The following is a 25,335-nucleotide window of genomic DNA, read 5'->3' on the forward strand; positions in this document are numbered from 1 at the left end:
TCGACTACGAAATGGATAGATGAAATGAAATATCATCTGCTTGGGGCCAGCAAAGGTGTAATTAGCTCTGTGTTGAAGTATAGGACTTTCTCTTCTGTAGAGCTCCACTTTAGACTTTTAGGAAGGGGGTGCACATTGAACTGCTACAGTCTGTATGCCTTTTTCCTGTCAAAAATAAAAATAAACATTTAGGGGGTCTAGACTCTGGACTTAAGGTGCTCTTGTGTTCTGGGTGCCTGTGAGTGTCAAGCTTTGCCTTCTGGCTCCAAACAGACGATATTTGCTTGTTATCAGGTGACTTTAATAAAGATGTGAACTCTTTTATAAATAACAAATGATCAATATGATCAAGGACCTGTCAACGAGGAGTCTTTGACTGAAAGTTTACCGTACAAAATAAAACGAAATAAAGATGACTTACCAGCAATACCAGTAGCAATTTCATTGTGAAGATAACTAAATTTATTTCTCCTGCACCAGTGAATTACACAGTGACTATAGACTCACTTTCAAAATGGGTAGTCCAAGTGATAAAATCAAAGGGATGGAGACGGGAAATGATATGCGTTTGAATACACACAAGGTACAAATGTCATTAAGCTGCTGCAGCTGTATAGATTTTGAACTCAAGTAGGAGGAATCTATAAAAAAAAAAGAGAAACCCTACATGTGAGCAAAGTACGCCATAGTCGTCTGAGACAATGTCCAACAAAATAATGACAAACAACTAGAGCAGAACAGCTTTAAAAATGACACTGGTATGTACTAAAAACTGGCACAATGTTTGTATACATGTACAGCACAATAATCAGTACAGTATGTATGCCTTCCTGTAGACAATGTTCAACAAAATAATGATTAACAGAGCAGAACAGCTTTACAAATGACAATGGCATGTACTGAAACTGGCACTATGTACAGCACAATAATTAGTATGTGGGCCTATCAAAGAATCACAAATGACCATCTGAACAGCTACTTCCCACTCGGTTCTCTCTTCTGCTAATACAGGAAGGCCTTTGTTTTTACATGAAAGCCTCATAATAAAATTGACACATGATTGATTACAAAGTGTGCTGTTCTTGAGATTATATTCGACATTGAGTTTTTTTGGACAGGAAATAGACAAATTGCTTCATTTGCACTCACAGACAAAAAGGATTACATAGTTTGAATACAATGAATGACCGAGGGGACGACAGAGCAGGAATCAAATAGATCATTGGCATTGCGGCATCGTGATTCAACTATTTCCAATCTGTCTGCACTGAATTAAATATTTATCAAGCAAGTCTCTGACTTCAATTTACACGCCAAAACATGTGTACAGTGTATATGACCTAGCATGTTTAATACCCGTTCAGCATGTTTCTACAGGAGACTTAGAAAATAACAGTATTGTTTTAATACCCGGAATAAACCCAGAGAGTAACCCCTATCTGCATGTAACTGGTCTGTTTTTACAAAAGTGCAGCTGGTTAAATGTTGTAGCAGACTTGAGCGAACGTTAGCAGGTATACACTGATGATTTGAAAGTGGGCAATGCACGCAGCATTGCATTGTGCCGCGTGCATGACCTACAGGTATGCATGCTAACGCTCCAGTCGGGAAACGTTTCTACGGAGCCGAGAAGGCGAGCATGAACACATCTGGAAACGGATGCTGTCATGTTAACGCTAGCATTAAAATCTAATTATGGTGTGTTTTCTACAGAAGCAGGCACCTGGAAAAGCCTGGAAAGCAACTGCATTATAAATGCTTTAGAAAGTAATTGCATTAAAAATGCTTTGGAAAGTAGTCGCAGAGTAGACATTTCACACTATCAATTTCACATTTTCTCATGCATGCACATCTTCATGTACATTTTGAACTTTGAACACACAAACAGTATACGAAAGTTTGAATAAAATATTAGCATTGCATATTGTGTTTCTTCCAGACCCGATTTCTTCTTTGCATTTGAGTTTGGCAAATGTCACAATGTACATACACTACTGTATGGCTTTGTTACTTTAGCACTCGCCAGTTTACTAAGCGGCAAAACAAAGGAGGGGGAAGCAACATTATAAATTTACAAAAAATAAATAAAATATATGTAAATATATGTAAATGTACATATCATTATGACTTCAGAAAGTAAAATAAAATATATGTAAATGTACATTTAGGGTTATAAGGAATCAAGATCTCAATTTTTTTTATTTTAAGGAGGGTCTCATCTTTCACAGGATTAAAAACTGGGCAAAGTGGGCTTAGTGGGCAACTGGCTCGGAGCCCCTACCAATCTTTTTACAGCCAAAAATATTTTCAATATAGCCTACACTTGAAAGGGAGGTAATCTAAAAGCCTGGAGAAGAGTTCACAAGTCAAGCAGTGTTAACTGGCCGTAAAACATGCAAGCTTTACTTCCTTGTCAGCAGGGACATTTAGATTTGCACAACGACAACGTGGATTGCTACGATCGACGTCCTTTTGATGCACTGCCTTGAATGGACGACGTTACACGTATCAGTCCACGCAAATCTAAAAGTCCCTATTCATAGTCACTAAAATACAGTACACCTTTGTCACCTCTGTCCTGCACTCTGCAGGCCTATAAAATTGATTAAATAGGTCAGTGCAAAGATAGATAGTCATATAATACCTTCAGCTGGGACATACATATACAGGCTCTAGAGTCCAATAGTGTCCTTCCATAAAACTTTATATGCATAAATCCATTAAAATCAATATCTTATTTAATGGCAAGATGGTTTAAAGGTATGTACAGTACATGTACACGTCCAGTGTAGTTCCAGGGCTTTTTTCTGCTAATATATGCAGGTACCTGCAACTGTAAGGCCAGGGTAGATATATATGATGGCAGACTGGTAGAGCCCTCAGGGAGAACAGTTTTAAAGGTAAAGACCAGTATTGGAAACGTCCTAATTTCAAAAAATGAAATGGAAGCTCTCATTACCAATCATGTGAAAGAATATGTTTTGACTAATACATGATGATAAAAAATTTGCCGGGAAACCGCCTACTAATTAATATATTTGGTAAATTTGTTTCTCTCATGGTCTGTGAGAGATATAGGGTAGTCCCATATACATCTTTCTGTGTTTAGTGCTTGTAACTTTACAAAGAAAGTGCCAAATTTCTTATCATTTTGATGATTCCAGAACCTTGCAGATGCTAGATGCTAGATGATCAACCTTTTCCGATAGATTCCACAACGTTTCTTTCACAATGCAATCGCATGACCATAACTGGTCTTTACCTTTAATACTGATGAGGCTACCCTGGGTAAACAAGACATATCACATCATCATCATCATTATCATCATGAACACATAAAGGTAAAGTACATCATCATTGATGTTAACAGGACTCTCCAACTACATCCACACTAAAACCTACAAATGTACATGTATGCACAGCTAAATGTCCAAGTACACATGTAAACTCACTTTAAAAATGCATTTTACATGTAAAGGCTACATTGTATGTGTCATCAAAACAGAGATTGTGAGAATAACAAAGTTGTTTAATTACCGGTATGCATGCTATCTATTATTTTGTTGTCCTTGCCTTGGGAATCTATCTCCAATCTATGGGGGAATCAACCTTGATTAGGGCAGTAAAATAACAATTATAGCTCATGTAAATTACAGGAACTAGTTGTTGTTGATGTTGATGACAAAGATGATGATGATGGTGATGAAGAAGATGATGATAATAATAATAGCAATAACAACAATAATATTGCTGTTCTAACTCAGGACCCTGCAATTATGATTACCCCCAGCAATGCCACGTACCAATTTACACCTGGGTGGAGAGTGGGAAATATGGCTTAATGTCCTGACAAGGGGCATTAGTGCCGGACTTGGATTCGAACCCTTTACCCTTGGATTGAGAGTCAAGTAAATGAACCAATGTCCATATATACACATACATACTACACCTCCAAATAAACCTCATTCAGTATTGTGGAGGAAAATACTTCTGCTTTATGTGACCTAGTTTATATCTAGCTTGAATCAAATCGCCCATAGTGTTGCTAAATAGAAATATACTGTTATTGTAAATATGTGGACGAGGGATTCAAACAATCAATAGGAAATCAATAATGCATGGCGCTTTCTGCTATTGTTCCGTAGCTCCACACGAGCCTGTTCCCTTTAGCATTTGCATTTGTAGGGAATATTTGAATGAAACATTTAACATGCAAGTATAGGCTCTGCTCAGCATGCAAGCTGTATTCAGTTAATACTGGTACTTGAAAGGGGAGGAGGGGGGGGGGTAATTAATTCTTTAGGGCAACTGAATTTAAAAGGTGATCCAACACTCATTTGATAGGTCCAAATAGATATAATAATTTACCAAATATAACAGTTAGTAGGTATTTTCTCAGCAAAATTGTATCATTACGTATTAGTCAAAACATATTCTTTCACATGATTGGTAATAAGAGCTTCCATTTCATTTTTTGAGAGGGGGGCGTTTCCAAAATTGACCTTTACCTTTAAACAAGATCATCAAATTAGAAATTGCAGGTTAGGAGTGGTGCAACTGAATGCACTCATAAAAGACAAATGCACCTGTTGATCACATCCGATGCTATTGTAACACATTACAAAGTGTGCGAACTGAAACTTGCAAATATATTCCAACATGTTTCTGTTAAAACGACCTATAGGAAATCTAATACAAATATGTGGCCTACATAATCATGTATTAAGTACTTCTCCGAACTGGAAGTAAAATAAATAGGATCTATTTCCTTGTTCAGACGAGGATAACAATGTCTCTGGTTGTGTTTATCATGTCTTGCCACTAGATATGTACATATCAAACCGAACCGGAAATTAACCTGGGAAGGTCCGTTTTGTATGTGGGGTTCAAAACAGCTTTGCGTTTATCATCTCTCAGAAACGTGATTCTGGCTGTATGTCACATTCAAAACACACCTTTTTGCGTCTTTAGATATGCCCATATCTAAAGACGTTTAAAAAAGGCTTTGCGTTTATCACCTTCAAAATTTGCCTGAAAGACGTTTGAGAAACCTGATTCTAGGCAAAAATTTGGTCAATAAACGCACCCTCTTTCACACAAGAAGAGAAGATAACTTCATATAAAATCATGGTTAAAGGTAAAGACCAGTATTGGAAACGCCCCAATTTCAAAAAATGAAATGGAAGCTCTCATTACCAATCATGTGAAAGAATATGTTTTGACTAATACATGATGATAAAAAATTTGCCGGGAAACCGCCTACTAATTCATATATTTGGTAAATTTGTTTCTCTCATGGTCTGTGAGAGATATAGGGTAGTCCCATATACATCTTTCTGTGTATAGTGCTTGTAACTTTACGAAGAATGGGCCAAATTTCTTATCATTTTGATGATTCCAGAACCTTGCAGATGCTAGATGCTAGATGATCAACCTTTTCTGATCGATTCCACAACGTTTCTTTCACAATGCAATCGCATGACCATAACTGGTCTTTACCTTTAACTCACCAGGGAATGCCATAGATAGACTGCACATACACTGTATGACCATTATTAAACATATTACATGTGCACATGTACATGTACTGCATGTAGTTCATAAATTGCAAAGTTACATATTTGCTGAACATTGCAAATGCTGGTACATGTACATGTAGTTGGCAAACAGTGCAGTGAGTGCCAAACAGCGAGTGCCCAATTTTGGAGACATTTTGTCAATAGGGTTGGGTGGTGCTATAGAAGGTAAACCTTTGGCAAAAAGGTTTACGACTAGAATCATCATTTATTTTAGGAGAGGAAACTTCTTTAACGGATAAATGCCTTCAACGTATTTTTTAAACGGTGTAAGAACAAACACATGGGGCAGACATCTCGTTTGTTTGCTTATATATCAAACTGTTTGTATTCATAATTGTCATGGTACCAGCAAAATCCCTTCAGTAGGTGATTTGAATAGCCTTTGTAGCACAGTCTCTCGCAGGAGGTCTTAAATGCTACTCAAGCAAAAGTTTTTGTACGAATCCCTTAAACTGCCCCAGGCTTTAAATGTTGGAAGCTTGTTGCAAGAGGTGAACATGATCTTCATGTAAGGCACATTGTAAATTATGCAAACTGTACATAAACATGTACAACTGCACACATCCTTTTATAACATGTACACCTTGTTCACTATACAGTCATTATCTAGATGTAGAAGTTTATGAATGATTTTCCTCTGGTGTAAAGGGGGGCTTCTACAACTGTACATACATGTACCTTATCATGATTACGTCCTACACAAACCACTAGTGACCAGTACAGACAATACATTACACACCTCTTTAAAAAATAATCCCCTGATTAGTTCTTATCACTATTAACTGCCAAAGATTAGGTCCTAAACCCACACCATGTCAGCCTAATATTTGTTCAAGAATTACAAGTCTAGGACTGCATGATAAACAACCCTTTACACACAAATCAACTGCCTAATGCAGAGAGGATATTTAAAACAGAAAATGCGGGCTAAGTTATGGCAGAAAAGAAAACGAGTTCAAAATGAATGAAAAGTCTAGGCTATATAATCTATGAGGGAAGGTGTACATGTAAATGACTTGTGATTAATTAAGTCATTCCCTTTCATTTTATATTTTTTTATGTTGCTGTTTTTTTTTCTTTGTTCAGTTTTGAAGACCCCAATTTTTGTTTAAATAACTTTTACACAACAATTATGAGTGCAGGATATCATTATTTTCTCCCAACGGAACTACGGTGTGCATTCAGTTCTAAAAATAGATGAATAAAGAAAGAAACAAAAAACAAAGAAACAAAAAATTTAGAATACAATCTCAAGGTGGAAAGCTACATATAAGGAGCTACTGCAAGTTCTAAAAGGCCTATGGAGCGAAATCTACTGCACTCATTCTGATGACGGCAAAGACCAAACTCTGCCCCCTTCAATGTTTTTTTAATAGCTCCAGATGACTTTTTTGGAATGGAAACTAACTATTGATAAAAATGATAAATGGGCAATTCCAGGCCTATATTAATGATATTGTTGTTCAAGTTCATCAACAAGGAACTACATAATCATGGTGATTAATAACCACAGTTACTGTAACACTCAAACAACGCTTGTTATAAATTTTTCTCTACGCACTAATTAGATAATATGAAAGTGCATGTATCGGGTACTTTGCATCTGAAAAATGAACTATGACAACCAGCAAGACGGTTACCTATACTACATCAATCATCATTATTATATGGTTTCCAATTAAGTTTTGTCACACCAATTTACACAGTGAAAAGGGCAATTCTCATACAAACATACAATTTCAATGGACCATGTAGACACAGGCTCCTATTAAACAGTCTTTGTAGAGGTATATATTGACTTACTTGCAGTATTTGCATTAACTTGGAGACAGGAGAAAGAACATCTGAGGAATCATGCGTCTTTAAGACTCTCTCAGCAGCAGCAGCATTTTCGGTTTCCATGTCTCTGTGGCCTAAGGTGCAACAGCGCAATTTCAGCGCTTCGATTGGACCGTACCTACTGCAGACGCTGCTACTGTACGCTACCAATGATGGTTATCCACCGAGGCACTTGAACGTTAATATCAGAACTTAATTTTTATTTCTGGGGTCGTTCTATCCATTTCCTGCTTTTCAACATTAGAGCAAGTTCTCATAGATTTCAGGCGAATGACCGGTGTTTGGGGGAGGTAACGAAAGTTGACTAAAAAGAGCATAGGTGACAAAAGCATAGCGATGAACCATGACAAATCAAACAGGTTGCTATATCCGAAAAACATGGAAGCTGTTTCATAATAATATTAATTAGATCAATTTATATAGAGCAGGTACTATGTAAATATACTCTATTGCGACGTGATAACAAAACTCCTAACAGTGGTACTTGACAGACACACAATCAACAGCTATTCAAAAGCTCCTAAAAACAGGTGCATCTTCAACATAAGTTTTCCGGTCCAAGTATCTATGAATGTAACGGAGATTGTACAAAAGGCAGATATGTAGGCGTTGGATACACATCCATGTACACACTTCTCCATGTTTAAACGAGAATCAAGCCGTACACCCAGATTTCTCTCAGAACTTGATGGTTTGACTGCTGATCAGAAGTCCAACTGATTAATATTTAGCTTTGCTACTTGTCTTGAATGTTCCACCCATGGACCTCCCACTTTTAGTGTGTCCATGTTCCAACAATGCATGAGATACTCGTTTATCAATCATTAACCATCTGCAAATATAGATCCATGGAAACAAAAATGGAGGAAATGATAGCGAGTCATGTAAAAATGATGACGGCACATTAAAAGCGTCCTGTAGTATTCCACATCATGATCCAGAGTGAGGACGGCTCTCCTACTGAAAATGAAACGCTGCTTTCCCTTTTGTTTCTACCGGCTAGAAGGAAGTAAAATGCAGGAGGCTTGTATAGTAGCATGTGGGGGGACCAAGGCAGCATTGTGTGAAATTTTGCATGAGAGGCCGCTAATATCAACACTATTATTCAGCTGATGTACCATACGTGGTATTGGGTGTACCAAGATTAGAGGCAAGGGACCCACCAATCAGATGGATGGGAGAGTGAGAGAAGTGGAGTGTGCGTATATACTGGTGTGCACCCACACACGTGCAACAGATCCTCAATTAAATTACAATGTGTGTGAGCTCACCCGCAACCATCTCATAATTTTCATGATGAACTCTGATACCATAAACATCCATGCTCCATTTGTAAGTGATGGTATCGGTTGAGGAAGGTGTGCTATTTTAGAGTCATCCATACAGGTACACATTTTCCATAAGAGGGAATGCTGGCTCAGTTTTATCAATGAAAAAAAAAAGGTCCAATAAATTTCCCTTTCTTTGGGGGGGAGGAGGCTACATGCATGTACATGTACCGGTAAGTGCCCAAGAGTAGAGTGCCCATCAGCAGACAAATTCAGAAACATAATAACACTTTGGTGGTCTTGAATAGACTAAATGATGTTGAAGAAAAGACATACCGTACATGTATATTTCAACAAATCCAATATCTCTACTAAAACTTTTATATATTTCCAGACCAGTATTTAAAAGAAAATAATCAACATACAAAAAATGGAAAGTGCAGACGGCTAGGTAGAGGCATACAGACTTCCTGCAAATTCTTCACAGATAAATGAACAAGAATATAAACAAGGAAAGAAACATACCTGTTGAACCATATTTCCTCCAAACTGTTAATTCGATAAAGAACTTAATGCAACTGACTTAATAAAGTTGACACTAGACGTACATTACATGTACATTACATGTACCTGCACTGAATAAAATGAGGACTAAAATGTTTATGTACAGGTACAGTACTGATTCAATAGTTGTGGACCCTTCAGTATTTTTCCAAACCTTGGCTTCCAGTTATGCAAATATGTCCACTACTGTACAAGGCTTTATGACATCAAGATAAAACAAGGTCAAAAACAAACTCAGGGCTTCAAGTACATTTGATAAAGGTGTTGTACAAACAAAATACTCATCAAATGTTGTACTTTTTGTTAGGGAAGTGATCTACTCCTAATTGGTCAAGGTTAAACTTTAACCAATGCCTTGAGAATGAGATGTCATATTCAAGAGCTCAGCACTAGTGCCCCTAATCTAACTCTGAACTCCAAAAATTTCAAATTTCACATACACTGTACATGTAGGGTACATGTATATACTGTATATTCCATCACTCTCAGAATTTCATTGCGGACCCCCCCCCCCCCTATTAAGTCTATATTCCAACCCAAGTGCAAATACAATATGGACAACAACTCCATAAAGTTACTGGATACATAAAAAAAAGCCTCAAGTTACTGACGTCTACGAGGTGAACAAACTTCACACACAAAAAAGGCACTGAAGTGTGATTTCCACACTATTCGTTTGAAAAGTAGGTAATTCCCCTAAAAAATTCCCTTCCAACATCTTTTTTCAGACTGCTTCTTCAAAGGCATACTGTAAAAACCCTTCAATCTGTACAATTACAAATTTTACAAAAAAAACAACATTATAAAAGTGCATATTAAATAAGGCATGTACAGTACACAGTAAAGTTGTTGTTGTTTTAGTTTATAGGCATTTGTCATTCAGAAGTGAATATTTACACCTCTTCTCTTAGGATTTTTATTCCTTTAAAATTAGATTTACTTTTTTTGATATATAGATTTGGATAGATTGGATTTTTAAAAGCTAAACTTTTGTTTAATGTTGAAGAATTCAGTGGTTGGCGAGCAAAAGGCTTATTGGCTATATAGGACGCCCAAGGACCAGCTCGGACACGGTACATTGTGTCAAGCTTCTCAACTCAGCCTAATGCTGAGCCTAGGCCCTCTGACGTCCACCAATAGGCTAGTCCTCTCCACCACGTTTCTTCAAAATTTTGTCCGAACACCAATAAAAAACAGATTATATACATGAAGATTCTAAATGTTAATATAGGCAGTTCTCTCTTCTAATTTTTTTTTTTTTTTTTTCCTTTTTTTTTTCTTTCTCACTCTTCTTCTTCATGTGTTACTCACTATAAAAAGCGAAACATATTGGGCTCAAATAATTATGTGCTTGTAAAGAACTTGAATGGCATTAGTCTTCCTTACCAGACACTTGTGTAATTTGTATCTAAGAAAAGAACTTGAATGACATTAGTCTTCCTTACCAGACACTTGTGTAATTTGTATCTAAGAAAAGAACTTGATCAAATACAATTAGTCTTCCTTACCAGACACTTGTGTAATTTGTATCTCAGATGATCCATAGCTTGGTGAAACTCCCTAGAAGCTATCGGCCTCCATGGGGGCTGTCCTCTACTCTGCCAACGTTGTCATGTGACTAGAATCCTGCAATGCAAACATTTGAGAGATTGAATAGAGAGTTAGAGAGTTCAGTTCAGTCTTTATTTCATTCTCAATAAAAACAAGATATCGGTACATGAAATATAAACAGGGTAATATCAATAGAAATCAATACAGAGCAATTAGAGAAAAACAAATTACGAGACTAAAAGAGCAAATAGTCTTATAGTTTGTTGACCCCAAATTGAACAATACATACATGTACATGATTATAACTAACAAACAAATAAAACAATGGGAAAAACACAATATGAAAGGGAAATTATTTCACGAGGATAGAGCCTATACATGTAAATGATGTACATGTGACACAGGTCATAGGATGTGGGTTGAATAAGGTCAGGCATATGATACGGCAGATAATGCAAAACATTTCCTTATAAATCTGCAATCTGGAGAAAATCACTTTGACAAATTGAGTAATCACATTATTGTCTTCTCAATAACTATCATGTACAATGCAGAATCAAAACTGCAACAGGTAAACCCCCCCCCCTTTTTTTTTGTTGACCTTATACTGTACATGTATGTTGTCGTTATTACAATTAAAGTAGGTTTGTGGTCCTTTTTATAAGAGTTAAATTACAACTTAAATACCAGCATGTCTGCTCCTGACATTCTTGTTCCACAAGACCAAGAATGTACATGAACATGTATTGAATGGTGGTGGTGGTTATTTTACCCGACTGTTACGAAAGCATAAATGCTTGTAAGTAAGCAACCAGACGACCGATGGCTTTAAGTCCTCTCCGAGGGACCTGGTAATGAGGATTAATACCTTACCCAAGGGCACTACCGCATCGCCTTGGTTTCGAACTCGGGTCACCGAATTACGAGACCACCGCTCTACCGACTGAGCTATCGCGCCTCCTTTGAATTTTCAATATACAATGTAGTAAAACAAAGCCCTTGTTAAAGGTAAAGACCAGTATTGGAAACGCCCCAATTTCAAAAAATGAAATGGAAGCTCTCATTACCAATCATGTGAAAGAATATGTTTTGACTAATACATGATGATAACAAATTTGCCGGGAAACCGCTTACTAATTCATATATTTGGTAAATTTGTTTCTCTCATGGTCTGTGAGAGATATAGGGTAGTCCCATATACATCTTTCTGTGTATAGTGCTTGTAACTTTACGAAGAATGGGCCAAATTTGTTATCATTTTGATGATTCCAGAACCTTGCAGATGCTAGATGCTAGATGATCAACCTTTTCTGATCGATTCCACAACGTTTCTTTCACAATGCAATCGCATGACCATAACTGGTCTTTACCTTTAAAACAGTGAAATACATGAAGATTCTCTGGCGAGACTGAAAGCCTTAAAAAGGTAGCCAAAAGAGCAAGTGTCCCTTCCAGCATTACATGATGAGTAAGCACCTGGGGTTTAACAGGCAAATTTCTTAGGTGACTAAAAACTACATGTACATGTACTAGTGCCTGCGAGAAATGAAATGATCATCCCTCGCACTGGACTGGACAATGTGATAAGTGAGAGAGAGAGAGAGAGAGAGAGAGAGAGAGAGAGAGAGAGAGTGAATGAATGAGAGAGAAAAAGAGAGAGAGAGAGAGTGAATGAGAGAGAAAAAGGAGAGAGAAAAAGGAGAGAGAGAGGGAGAGAGAGAAAGAAAAAGAGAAAGAGAGAGAGAGGGTGAATGGGAGAAAAAGAGAGAAACAAAAAGAGAGAAAGAGAGAGAGAAAGGGAGAGAGAGAGCGAGAGAAAGAGAGAGAAAGAGAGACGGACAGACTACAATGTGGTGTGTTTTATGATGGTAATTTATGTGCCACCTCACGCAGGATTGAACCCCTCCGAATATACTGTACACCCAAAGGCAAGATGTCAAAGACACATGTTTTGCGAGAGGGGTGAAAACAGCATCTCTGGCGCTTGTTCTGCGATCACCCACCAGTCCCCATGAGTCACACTGAAATGTGAGATGCCGAGCCCGCTCTCCTCGTGAGGCTCTGCAGTCTGCATGATTATTAATCTAATCAAATTGAATAGAAGACATTACCAACACATTGCGGAAAGCATGCCAGAGCTTTTAACAGATTGCAGTTCTATTCCATTTTACATTTGTATGGATCAGTTAACACATCATACACTGTATTTGTTTCAAGATTACGATAGTGCTTTGGTACAAGAGAGAGTGGGTGTTATTACATTAACTTGTGTTTCATCTCCATTACGATACATTACTTTTTAAAGCCTATTGAAGCGATGATGAAAGCCTTACATTAGGAATGGAATGATAATGAAATAAACATCTGATAAAGGATGCACACGATGTGTACATACTTCATAAAAATGTACACACATACAACAAGTACATGTGCATGTGCATGAGTATGTTACAAAATGCGGTATAACATCTACATGTACATGAATAACTCCTAAGTTATGAATATGTTTTAATGTTGTATTGAAGAATCTTTTGAACCCTCTATAGGGTTTATTGGGTTATTAAAATTTAAATAAGTTACAAATATATTGTTCGACCCCAAATCACAATGCAATTTTGAACAAATGGACTACAGGACTACTAAATGAAGGTTGTCCACAGTAATCGGAGTAAAATTGGAACATAAGGTCCTTGCATAATATGATAATACACACATTATAGATGTTCATTCATTGCACATGTACAGTCGTCCACCCTTGGTAGGCCTACAGTAAGTACATATAGTTGCAGTCCAATCTCTCTCTCTATTCAAGTTTGTAACGTGGATCCACACTGCTAAATGCCACACTCAAACACGGTGCACCTCAAGTACCCCCACGGGCCATGCAATATTCATGGTGCTTTTAGGCTTCCAAAGGGGAGAAACGTGCTAAGATGTTTTGCATTATTTTTCCTGCGTTCTACGAGTGGAGAGGCTACTTGCACAAAAGAAACAAATATGTCCATGTTCATGTAGGGGCCCAGATGTATATGATAAAAATACAATAAATGAATACATATAGTTCCCCAATTCCTTTTTCTAAATTTGTTTATGAACTATTTTGTATCTTTTTTTTTATCAATGTAAATTTTTAACCTAGAATGAAATTAATGAGAATTGAATTGAATTGAATTGAATTGAATGTAGTACAGGTCAGAAAAAGTTCCCCTCGTAAGAAAGCAAATTTTCATGTTGGCTTTTATAATATCCATTTCTTGTACAAATGGAGAATAAATTGTGTGAAAGCCCCATCAACATACACTTTACATGTACACTGTATAAGGTATTATAGTACTGTATGGACACATATATATCAGGGATATATCGGTTGTTTGCAACCGACAACATCTTCTGATTTTGCATTGCATCTTCTCTAGTTGTATTCATTTTCCAAAATCTCTAAAATGTAGACCCTTATGAGCTAGTGACTTGAGGTAGAAAGCTACATACAAAAACTGTACAACATGCATGTAGCAGATGAAAATTGGTAAACTGGATTCAAATAAGGCAAGACTCTACAGTATACACAGTTTAATATACACCATGTACAGGTACATGAACATGTGCAATGTATACACATACAGTATTATGATTAACAGTTTGTTTTCATTGCTGACATTTACCAAACAAAGAAATCAATATATTCCCATTACAGCAGGGAAGCAAAGAAACGACATGGATTTCTAGTAATATTTTTTAATTAATAGCAAGATCTGTGTGCAAGGACAAGGGCCTATATGTACTTACATACAGTACATCTGTACATAATAAAATGTACATTGTAGACGACGTTCTTCATTTCATGTACATGTATGTCTGTTCTGATACACCAGAAATCAATTCCCCTTATATTGGTATTGAAGTACAACAATGTCAATCTGAGGAGGATGTAATGAGGTGTACACGTTTGTGTTACAAGAGGCTGCTACAATGTACATAATCTACATTGTATTGCATTCAATTCTGCATCCCTTTCGACCCCACCCCCTCCCTACACCCACACACACCCCCACACAAAAAAAAAATTGCAAAGAATGAGGCAAACTCTTACAAATTGAGAATGATTCTATTTGTTTGGATAATCAATAATTTGTATTGCATTGTAAGTGTACTAGTGAATGTACATGGGTAGAATGCAGTAGACCTACATTGTTCTTATTTTCACACATGTACATGTACATGTATCTGCAGGCTTTTAAAGTTTAGCCAGGAGGGTGTGTGGGCAAGCCGTTTCTAAATGCAAACACCTCACAGCATACACAATGACAATATTTGTTTAATCCACATCATTTCATGAACCTCCTTTTCGAAACCCCTCCATGTACATTACGTGTGTTTCGTTGGAGGAAGGTCATTAGAGCTGCAGGCAGCCGTCAATTTTTTAATTAGGACACCCAATTCCGAAATCCTAGCGAAAAACCTGCAGTCTGTGTACATGGCCTTCTAATGATTATACACAGACCAGGCATGCATGCACAGTACATGTACACAGGCCAAAAGTATGAAACATGTATCAAAACAAGGGGGGGGGGGGGGGGGGGGGGGGGGGTGTATCTATAGCAGCATTTACACTGCAATGCAAGTTTATCTCACATTCCAGCATTTCGTCAGAGGTTAGAAAGAACCATAACAAAAATTGCAGAAATGAACCCTTCAAAACGAGTAACCCCGCTAACTGTTGCATTATGTATACCCCTCAATCTATTCCATGTGTGAAATGTACATTTTGTGTGAGACATACAGGGTATAGTGCCAATAGACGTACACATCATCACCTGACCCCAGCCAAGAATGTAGGTCAGTAATTGGTTTGTAGCCCTGTCCAGCTGACTCGCTTTACTCTACAATATAGTCTTGTATAAACATGACAAGTAAAATCAAGAAGACACAACAGATCTGTACGAAGTCTGTTGGTATTTATCTCACCGGGTTACATTCTACATGTACTTACAGTACATCTCCATATTGTAGGTGGAATTAAAAACTGTTACTTCTACATTTTTATAAGTCATACTTCCCAAAGCCCTTTGGAAGCAGGTTAATAAAGATCATAGTGCGATAGTGTAATTGAAGGGGAGAATTTGTATTCTTTGAAATTTAAATAACGATGTACATGTTGGCCTGTACATATGAAGTGCATACCCTGTAGATCAACATACGGTGTGCACTAAGAATCGGGGAGACCAAGAAAATTCATTGATCTGCGCATTGTGCAGCTCTACATGATGAAAGAGCTAAAAGAGGACAATGGAGGAAGCAAGTGTTAAAAAGGAAGTTGTCACCTGTAAACAGACCCAGACTACAGAAGTGTATGAATTGGAGACCTATTCTATTCTCCTTCGCACACCTGGTACATGTACATGTACACGAGGACAGAAAAATACCATTAGAGTTCAAGAGTTTACTTTTAAATAGGAACAATCCCCCCTAAGCCCATGTCTATTTTCTCCACTAAACTGGCATTCTGTATTACAAATAAGCTACATGTACCGTAGCTAAATGCTGTCTTAGGCAATCAATTCCATTCCAACAAACTCATAAGATAGAGCAGGAATCTACCTAAAAGCAACGGGAAGCCTTTCAATTCATTTATAATGGGACGTGTCTTGATGTCCAGGGAACGAAGATTGTCTACCTGTAGATTTGAGTTGAAAACGTAAGATATAAACTAAGTGTGTGGTTCGTTTGAACAATACATGAACATGTACATGTCTAGTGTCAATAATTTTGTATGTCTGATACTCACTCTGCTGTAATATAGAGTGTAATGCACTTCTTGTGGGAAGTATTTGCCAGTAATTGTGCAATAGGTATTTAATCATTGAAATGTTTTAATCAATTTTCAATTATTTCATATTTAATTGTGAATTAAAATTTATATTAATAGCATTGAATTTTAAAGGACGAGCAATACTTGAATATGAATGAAATCACACCGATCACCTAGTATTTAGCCAGTGCAATATGTGTATTTTAAATTTTTTAGATTATCAACAAATTTCAATATTCTTCGCGAATTTTCAATGTAATTCACTTTATTTCTTAATCCATCATGAAATTTAATTCCAATATTTCCGATATGTTTTACCAATGACACAAAATCAACCCTTTGGCATGCCAAATTCGTAATTTATGGTTTTAATGATTAATTTCAATAGTTTGTTTTTAGAATGTTTCAGTTAAGATTGTCTTGCTTATTAATTGAAATTAATGATAGTTGCCATAATAATTGTCAGTCGATCACTTTTATTTGAATTTCCATGTTGATTGCCTAGCCTGTTTTAATATATTATTGTATAATTGCTTTTATCATGTATATACATTGTAAACTGTTGTAACCATTGCAATTCAGTCTTTGGACTGCGAGAATGGATAATTATCAATAAAATCCTTCAATCAATCCTTCAAAGTTCGTTGAATTGCATGTAGCGAGCATACATGTAATACAAATATCAGATTAATGCAAACAAACTTATCAATTTATGAGTGCTGCATGTATACTGTTGACGTGACCTTTGAAAAATAATATCTCAGTTTGGATGGATTAAACGTGCAGTTTTGCACGTGTACTGTTTAATTGATCACTATAGCGAGAATCCACTCTTCTGCCCTCTGCGGTAAAAACATTATAGCAGTAAAATGATAGATACACGCATAGTGATTAGCACAAACAATAAATGTGCAGCAGGCCCATTTCAATCAATTTACCTAGAAACTCCTCAAATATCGCCATTTCTGTAGCATTTCTTGGACTACTATTGAATTCTTTGTCCAAGTTATGTATCTGCCAACGGTAATTGTCTCTTCCTATGTTTTTTTCAAAGTTTGTTGATATCTTGGTACGATCACATATATTTGTTTGAGTTTGTTTCGGCACGCATAACAGCTTATGAAATGTTATGCGCATTCCTTCTGCGACTCTCCGAACTTGCCATGTAACAGCGATTAGTACCGAAACTTGTTGTGATTACCAAGTGTTGTGAATGTTGATTTTAAGTGTCAAACTGCTAAGAAGATTGGCCCTTGTCATTCAGTTACCAGTAGTCAAGACTGGAAGTACCAGTAATTGTTTCATAAGTTTTCTTCCAAAGTTGATAGCGCCGTCTAGTGGCCAATTCAAGTACCGGTAACTCCAAAAAAGACAAGATATTTGACTGATAATGAGTATCAGAATAGCTTTAAATAACCAGTACAATAGTACATGTACATCCTGGGTTTTTTGTGATTCCCTTTGAGCATTATAAGGAGGCAAAGAGGTTTGATTTGATTTGATTTGATTTATTTATTTCTGTTTGATTTTCTTTTTCTTTTGCATTTTTACAAATATATAACAAACAATGCAAATTTACACATGACAAAAGAATATATGTAGAATAAAGTAAGTAAGTAAGAAAGTAAGTAAAGTGGCTGTAACTAATCGAAAACATCAAACAGGAGGGTTGACAAAGTAAGCAAAGGTTAGTTGCTTTATTGATTCATTTGCATTACTATACATGTAGTGGTCTAGCTGTGCAGGTGGGTAAAGTGACTGTGTGATTGGGCTCGGGTCAAAGTTTAGGTTGGAATGTATTCTTTTATAGGTTGTGTGCCAGTTCAGAAAAATAGAATGTTGAAGGGTACGTTTATGCTAAACTTTTTCTGGCAAGAATGAGGCATCTAGTTCAAAACACGGTTGCCTCCTTTCTCCTTTTTGTAGAACCACCGAAAAACGGCGTTCATAATCGCTGATCGTAAACTCACAAAAAGGTGCGTTTACGATCGGCGATTCTGGGGAAGCATAGACGCAAAATCATTTGTAAACGCGTTTAAATGGGGTCAACGTAGCATGCGCGCAGTGCAGGTGTGCGAATCAAGCTGCAGACTCTGCACTGCACTTCTCTGGCTCCTCCAGGCATGATTCTGGCTCTGAGCCAGAATCATGCCTGGAGGAACCAGAGAAGTGAGCATAAACAGTACACCGTGGAACTGCGATTACGATGAGCATTTACGATGAGCGTTTCAAATCGCTCATTCTACATGTACCTTCAAAACTGAGCATAAACGTACCCAAAGTCAGATAAATAAGTTGGTGAAAATAGCACTTTTGTAGTACTTTGACCATGAACCTACCATGCTTTCACTGAGTAAAAGTCAGCTAATCAGACAGCTCCTAATTTTAAGTCAGTTTTAGATTGTATACACAGTCAACTATGACAAGTTCATGATGTTTAAAGGATGTTTAAAGGATGTTTAAAGGATGTTTAAAGGATGTTTAAAGCTACAGTGTAGTGTAGTGGAATTTAGATGAACAGACTAGGAATTATTTGTTTACCTGATAATTCAAAGACTTTATTTATATGGTCTGGAATATTGACCATTCAATTGATTTGATGCTAAAGCGAAAGGGATATACATTGTAGGGTGATGGCATTATGATTGATATGAAGGTGAATTACTGTATTGAAAGACTAATCATTTGTGGAAATAATGATGGATATTCTGTAATAAGTTGGATATAATAATCTGTAGGATAAGCGTTAAGACAGGTTTGACTTTTTTCCATGTATTTATGATGCTCTCATTTAGGATTTATCAATTACAGTTTTCACGGAACAACCCGAATGAGAAATTCTGACGGTATTCAAATAAAGATACAAATGTTTCAGTTAGCTTTCAGTTAAGACCAATGCGTTTGCGTCCTCATTAGCAGTTACACAAGTAAATATCAGCTTTTTAAAGAAGCATGCGGTATTTAGAATAAGCGAAAAATATTTATTTTGTCTTTAGAAAACTATCGGAATGTAGTAAAGAAGATTTTTTAGAAAGCCGTTTTATTATTCCAACATCAGTTTTTCAGCCTGATTTTTTCATCCTGCTTGAATTGAAATGGCTGCTTGAATTGAAAGGGCGGCTTGAATATTCTAAATAAATAAATAAAAATAAATAAATCTTTTACAGGTCTACATGTACATGTACTGAATCTTAATGGAAAATCATCCTGATTACAGGCCATTTTGCAATACAATGACAGGTGTTCTAAAATTTCTTAACTGGAATTTTAGAAAATAATAAAACATCTACAACAAGTATCCTACACGTATGGAGTAAGTACAGTATAGGACATCATGTTCACCTTTTGCAACAAGCTTTCAACATTGCCTGCCTAGGCCCTAGGGCAATTTAACGGCTTCATACAAAAACTTTTGTTTGAGTAGCATTTAAGACCTCCTCCGAGAGGGTGTGTGACAAACGCTCTTCAAATGCCTACTGAAGGGATCTACCTGGTACCATGACATTCATACAAACAGTGTGATATCTTAAGCAAACAAACAAGATCACTGCCCCATGTGTTCTATGCAGATCTTTAACACGGTTTAAAAAATACATTGAAGGCATATTTATCCTTACAGGAAGTTTCCTTTTCTAAAATAAATGATTCTAATCATAAACCTTTGTACCTACTACCTAAGGTTTGCCTTTTATAGCACCACCCAACCCTCTTGACGAAATGGCTCCAAATGACTCACTGTTTGCCATCAACAACATTAGCAATGTTCAGCATAATATAACTTTGCAATAAACTACATAGTACATACAATACATGTAAACCAGCAAATAATATGTTGAGGATTAAACTGGTGTCTTTTATTGCTTTTGTCAACTACAGGTACTGGTACATGTACCAATATACAAGTTGACTTCCTGAAAAAGGGTAGAGTTGCTGACTGCCAATTCCAAAGGATGTAATCTAGGATGATATCGACCAACACCAAAGATGCAAGATGACCTTGGAATATTGAATTTCACATGAGTGGCTATCGATGATTGATTACATTCTTCAGATGAAATAAATATTGTCCTTTCATAAATTCAATGTCATTTTCTTTTGTTTTAAAATGCTAGGTTTCATTTCCCTATATCTGTACAGTTCTGAAATCACATGCGGTCATACATTTTATTCTTGATATTTCATACTGCAATTTACCTGCATATTGCATACTGTAGAAACATAGAAATAGAAACTAGAAAGCTGTGTACATTACATGCAGATCTAAGAAAAGACTATATTTTTGAAGAGTTTTGTTTGTGCTTTGTTTCTACATGTAAGTGGTAAACATGGTTCTGAAATTTCCATCTATAGGCATTTAAAATGTATATAAAATACTGATCCCAGTAATTGTAGTTGACAATTTGAGAGGTTTCATCTCATTTTTTTGTTCACAAAATGCTTTCTGTAGGACATATGTTTCTTTGCAGAACTAACAAATATTTTCAACAGGACGAAAAAGCAGCAGCTTAAGCCTCCATCACATATTACACACATTATTACATACTTTCTGCGCATAAAATACTTTAAATAGGCAACACTTAACCACACAGAGCTTTCTATAGTAAGTAAATATTAAAGTATGGATTTAACAAATAAATGTATGACTACATGTAATTTCAGAGCTCATGAAACCTTAAAATCAAAGCCAATAGAACAGACTACCTACAATGGCTACATTAACATACAAACACAAAAGTAAAATACCTGATGAATACACAATTTTAAATTAAACTCAATGGATGAGCACTACATGTGCATGTTGAAGCAAAAGGAAGAGGAGATCATCATTTGCAAAAGGCCTGATATAAATCATAACCCTCAACAATGTTTCCACAGCTACCATGTCAAAATGGCAGACCATGATACACTTCACATCACAGATACAATAGCCCTGCTCTGCCATGCAAAGCTGAATGCAGTGACGGATAATACATTGTGCGTGTCATCAGTTTATTTTTCGTTTTCCGTCCTATTTCCATACAGAATAAACAAGTAAATCTTTTGACATGTTGGAAAGGAATGTGTGGCATGTCACTAAAAAAAGCTACATGTATAGTGCACACACATGTTACAAGTTCATGTACACTCATACACGTACAGTGTAGTCCCTATTACCTGTTTCCTGAAATCATGATATACATTTTGATTGCCTCTGCTAAAAAGTGCTGATGAATAATATTAAATTTAATAATAAATTGCAGATTTTTCAGTTATTGTACTTTACTTGTATGGTGGTTTGACCATAGTTCGTGCGTGCCCATAATTTGCGGACAGTTCCATATCTCAAAAACTCTGTATGATTTCAAGAGGCATAAAATTACCTCGTGACAACATTTACTTTGAAATGGGGTGTAGAAAAACTGTAAATATTATGAAAATATTGACAAAAGATTGTCAAATTTCACAGCCTTTTGGGTCTGCTCCGAAAAAAATATAAACTGACCAACAAGGGCGTGGGAATCTTTATTTTGAGAAAACATGTTATCAAAATTGTAAGTAAAAAGTGATACCAACTGATGGTATGATATTTTGATTTGCAATTTAGGCCAAATAAAAAAAAAATACATGTTTAGCGTCCTGTTTTTTCGAAAAATAGGAAGGAGGAGGCCCTTTTTTTTTTTTTTTTTTCAAAATGGCCGCTCGGTATATTTTCCCTCACAGTCGGGCTATTTTTCAAGATGGCCGCCAACATTTTTTTTTAAAATCAGAAATAGATTCATTTTAGCAGTGCTTTTCATAATTTTTTACATGGCCTTATGCAAATACCTTACCTTTGATATATTGCTTTTTTTTTTATAGATCACTTGTAAACTCTAATACGCAAATCGTGGTCTTGTTGCTTCACGGCTTTTTCGTCATTTGTAGCGCACGCCAATCCAACATAGAATTTTGAGATTAATTTCCTGGTTGCAACATTTGTAGCCTAGAATTTAGCTGTTCATTTGGTGTTGATTTAAATGAATTTGTGTAGAATATGGGAAATCATGAGTCAAATATAACATTCCTAAATCCTAATATTTTGACTTTGACTTTGGACACTATGTATTTCAAACAATACGACTTGTAACTCTGGGGGCCGTTTCTCGAAACCGTCATAACTACAAGATCAACAACTTCTCGCCACTGTCACGCAACTTGTCAGCTAAGTGTTTCACAAAGCCGTCTTTGCCAAGATGAGCGACAACTTTCGCGACAAGTGAGTTGTCACTGCTCCGAACCTGTCATATCTTTTTAATTGCTGTAAAGCGCTATCACAAGTCAGTTTGTTGCTATTCCATGGGCCACAAAATGTATGATTAGTTTCACTATCATTTTGAGAAAAATATAGACAAGTTCGGTACGTAATTCTCTGGGATGCGAAATGCAAATGTAAAAAAGTGATAATACAAATTATACAGAAATGTTAAAAAGCTGAATATAAACATTAAATCTCAAATCATTAAACTATAACATATAAATAAGAGAGATAAGAATGTTACACACCGTTTTCCATAGTCGATCCATAGTCTTTTCTTAGGATACCGTCATACCTTTGGGGCCTAGCATTATTCCCTCTCTAATTACTTCTTCCAAATTATATTTTCAATATCAAATCAATTATATAATGAGTATTTATGAGACTCTAGAATAAAACTGGCTGAGAAAAGGTATTTTGCCTAAAATTCCTCGTCACAATAAACAAAAAAGTATGTATTGATAAACTATCACATTACGGTATCCTTCAACTAACTTTTCATTTGACTGTCAAAAAAAACCCTCACCGGTTTTTCTTCAATTTAAGAATCTTTACAGAAATATGCAAATCGTTTGGTGAGAAAATATAGACAAAACTCAACGGTCAACTTCGCTGTCTTTTTTTGACCTCCCCCCCCCCCCCCCCCCCCCCGATCTCCTTCTTTTCCCCTTTTTTTCTTCTTCCTCTTCTTTCTTTCCGTTTGCTTTTGCTTTCATTCTCACAAAATATGAATTAACCAACAAGGAACAGAGTCTGGAAACGTTCATTTTGAGAGAAGCTGTCATCAAAATTTAGAGTAAAAAATGTACCGTACACTGTACCGGTAGTTTGTTTACTGTTACTGTTACTTGTTAGTGTTAGCATGGTTAGGTGTTGCCGATTGTATGAATATTTTGCCTTGCTATTGATCCAATTATCTAAATAACTAATGTCTTATCTCTGAATGAGACAACAGTAGGGGCGCTGGTCCAGGAATATGGATCGTCCGCTCAAACGACGATCGTCTTGGTAAACGCGGACAGATGCATCCACAAAAATAAGGATGTCCGCATTTTCGCTGACGATTCTGATTTCCGATCCACACGTTGGCAATGCAAAAAAACTGGTTCCGCGATGATTTTCTCGATACATTTTACGTTGACTTTGTACAGAGACTTTCACGCTCTCACGTTATGAGCGATAAATCCTCAGGAAGACGGTGAACTGGGGGTAGGCCTAGATCCATTTTATTATCCGTTTTTCGTAATGCCAGCGCGCGGTTCGGGAACCCAAAACCTGCAGAGTGCATCCTTATTTACGATTTACATTTACGAGGATATCCTCGTTTATGCGGACGATCCTCATTCTCGGACCACCGGCCCTACTGTCAAATGAATTGGGTTTTTTTAAATTATACACACACAGTCACACACATGAAATGATGAATCTAGAAGTCTAAACCAGTTGTACACAACTCAACAAGTTTGTTAGTACTATTCTCTCATGAGTTAATTTAGGACTCATTTGAAATTAATCATGTCATTTTTCCAGTGAGGCCCCTATCAATGCCTTATCGCATTGTATTTGTAATCTGTAGCATCATTGACAGACACTGGTGCACAGATACAGCAACGAAGCTTAGCCGCCACCCACCCGCCCCGAACTGTGGCGGCGCATGAATAAGTTTTAGTTTTAGTTGCTCGGCTTCTCTCAAGTGAAGCCATTCATTGGCATTGCATTGCATTGATCACGACCGGCTTGCATGATCTGAGATGCAAATTCCGTGGACTTTTACTGAATCAAATTCACAAATAAAATGAACAGTAGATTTTCTCACCTCATCGTCGTGTAAGATCCGAATAATCCGAAAGAATAATCACAAGTGGACAGGAGCAAAAACGGGTTATCTTCAATGTCCACCAACGCCCAGAATTTCGGTGTTTCCGTTTCACTTGACCCAAACGGCCATTTACGACTTACACGTTTTTCACGTATGCGCACGTTCTATGTGTGTTCGTCGCATTCGAATGTGCTTTGCGTGTATTATTTGTGCGCGTCGCGACCAACGATCTTTTTTCGGGTCATATGCAAATAAGGGTGGTTCCCGAATTCGCATCTATATCCATATCCGTGCGTAATCGATAAGACTGATTGCACTATGGTAACAGGGAACACGGATGCTGCCTACGCGGTCTTCCGGGTAAAGACTACACACCAGTGTCGTCACGGTGCGATGATCCACGAAACTTGTCATTGAGTAATGCAGAACAGTGACTAAAGTTTAGATTAACTTATCACGAGGAAAACTACAATCGGTTTGGAGGGCACAATATGTCATCCATTGGTCCATTAATACCAGAGGGGTGGGGTGCTGGTGGTGGGGTGCTGGTGGTAGGCGCTATCAGAGGAGGAGAAGAGGAGGTGGGGTCACGGAAGGGGCACTCTGTAAATTAAATGAACAAGACCGCCACA

The 25,335-nt window shown here is 36.8% G+C and overlaps 1 protein-coding gene across 3 annotated transcripts in view; it reads right to left on the reverse strand.

The window, feature by feature from the left end:
* LOC574877 (alpha-N-acetylgalactosaminide alpha-2,6-sialyltransferase 5) overlaps positions 1 to 24,898 on the reverse strand; it is a 59,267-nt gene extending 34,369 nt beyond the window's left edge. Inside the window, exons 1-2 of one of the 3 annotated variants that reach the window (XM_030980811.1) lie at positions 24,701 to 24,898; positions 10,759 to 10,876 (exon numbers count right to left, since the gene is read on the reverse strand). In XM_030980811.1, the coding sequence (XP_030836671.1) occupies positions 10,759 to 10,794 (36 nt within the window). In that variant the 5' untranslated portion in view covers positions 10,795 to 10,876; positions 24,701 to 24,898. Of the gene's footprint in view, positions 1 to 421; positions 1,118 to 7,382; positions 9,042 to 10,758; positions 10,877 to 24,700 lie in introns of those variants that run through there. The other 2 variants (XM_011681337.2, XM_011681343.2) reach the window with 2 other exon arrangements.
* Between the last annotated feature and the right edge of the window lie 437 nt (positions 24,899 to 25,335).

This window comes from Strongylocentrotus purpuratus, unplaced genomic scaffold, assembly GCF_000002235.5.
Source record: "Strongylocentrotus purpuratus isolate Spur 01 unplaced genomic scaffold, Spur_5.0 spur5_scaffold_11, whole genome shotgun sequence".
Classification (NCBI taxonomy): domain Eukaryota; kingdom Metazoa; phylum Echinodermata; class Echinoidea; order Camarodonta; family Strongylocentrotidae; genus Strongylocentrotus; species Strongylocentrotus purpuratus.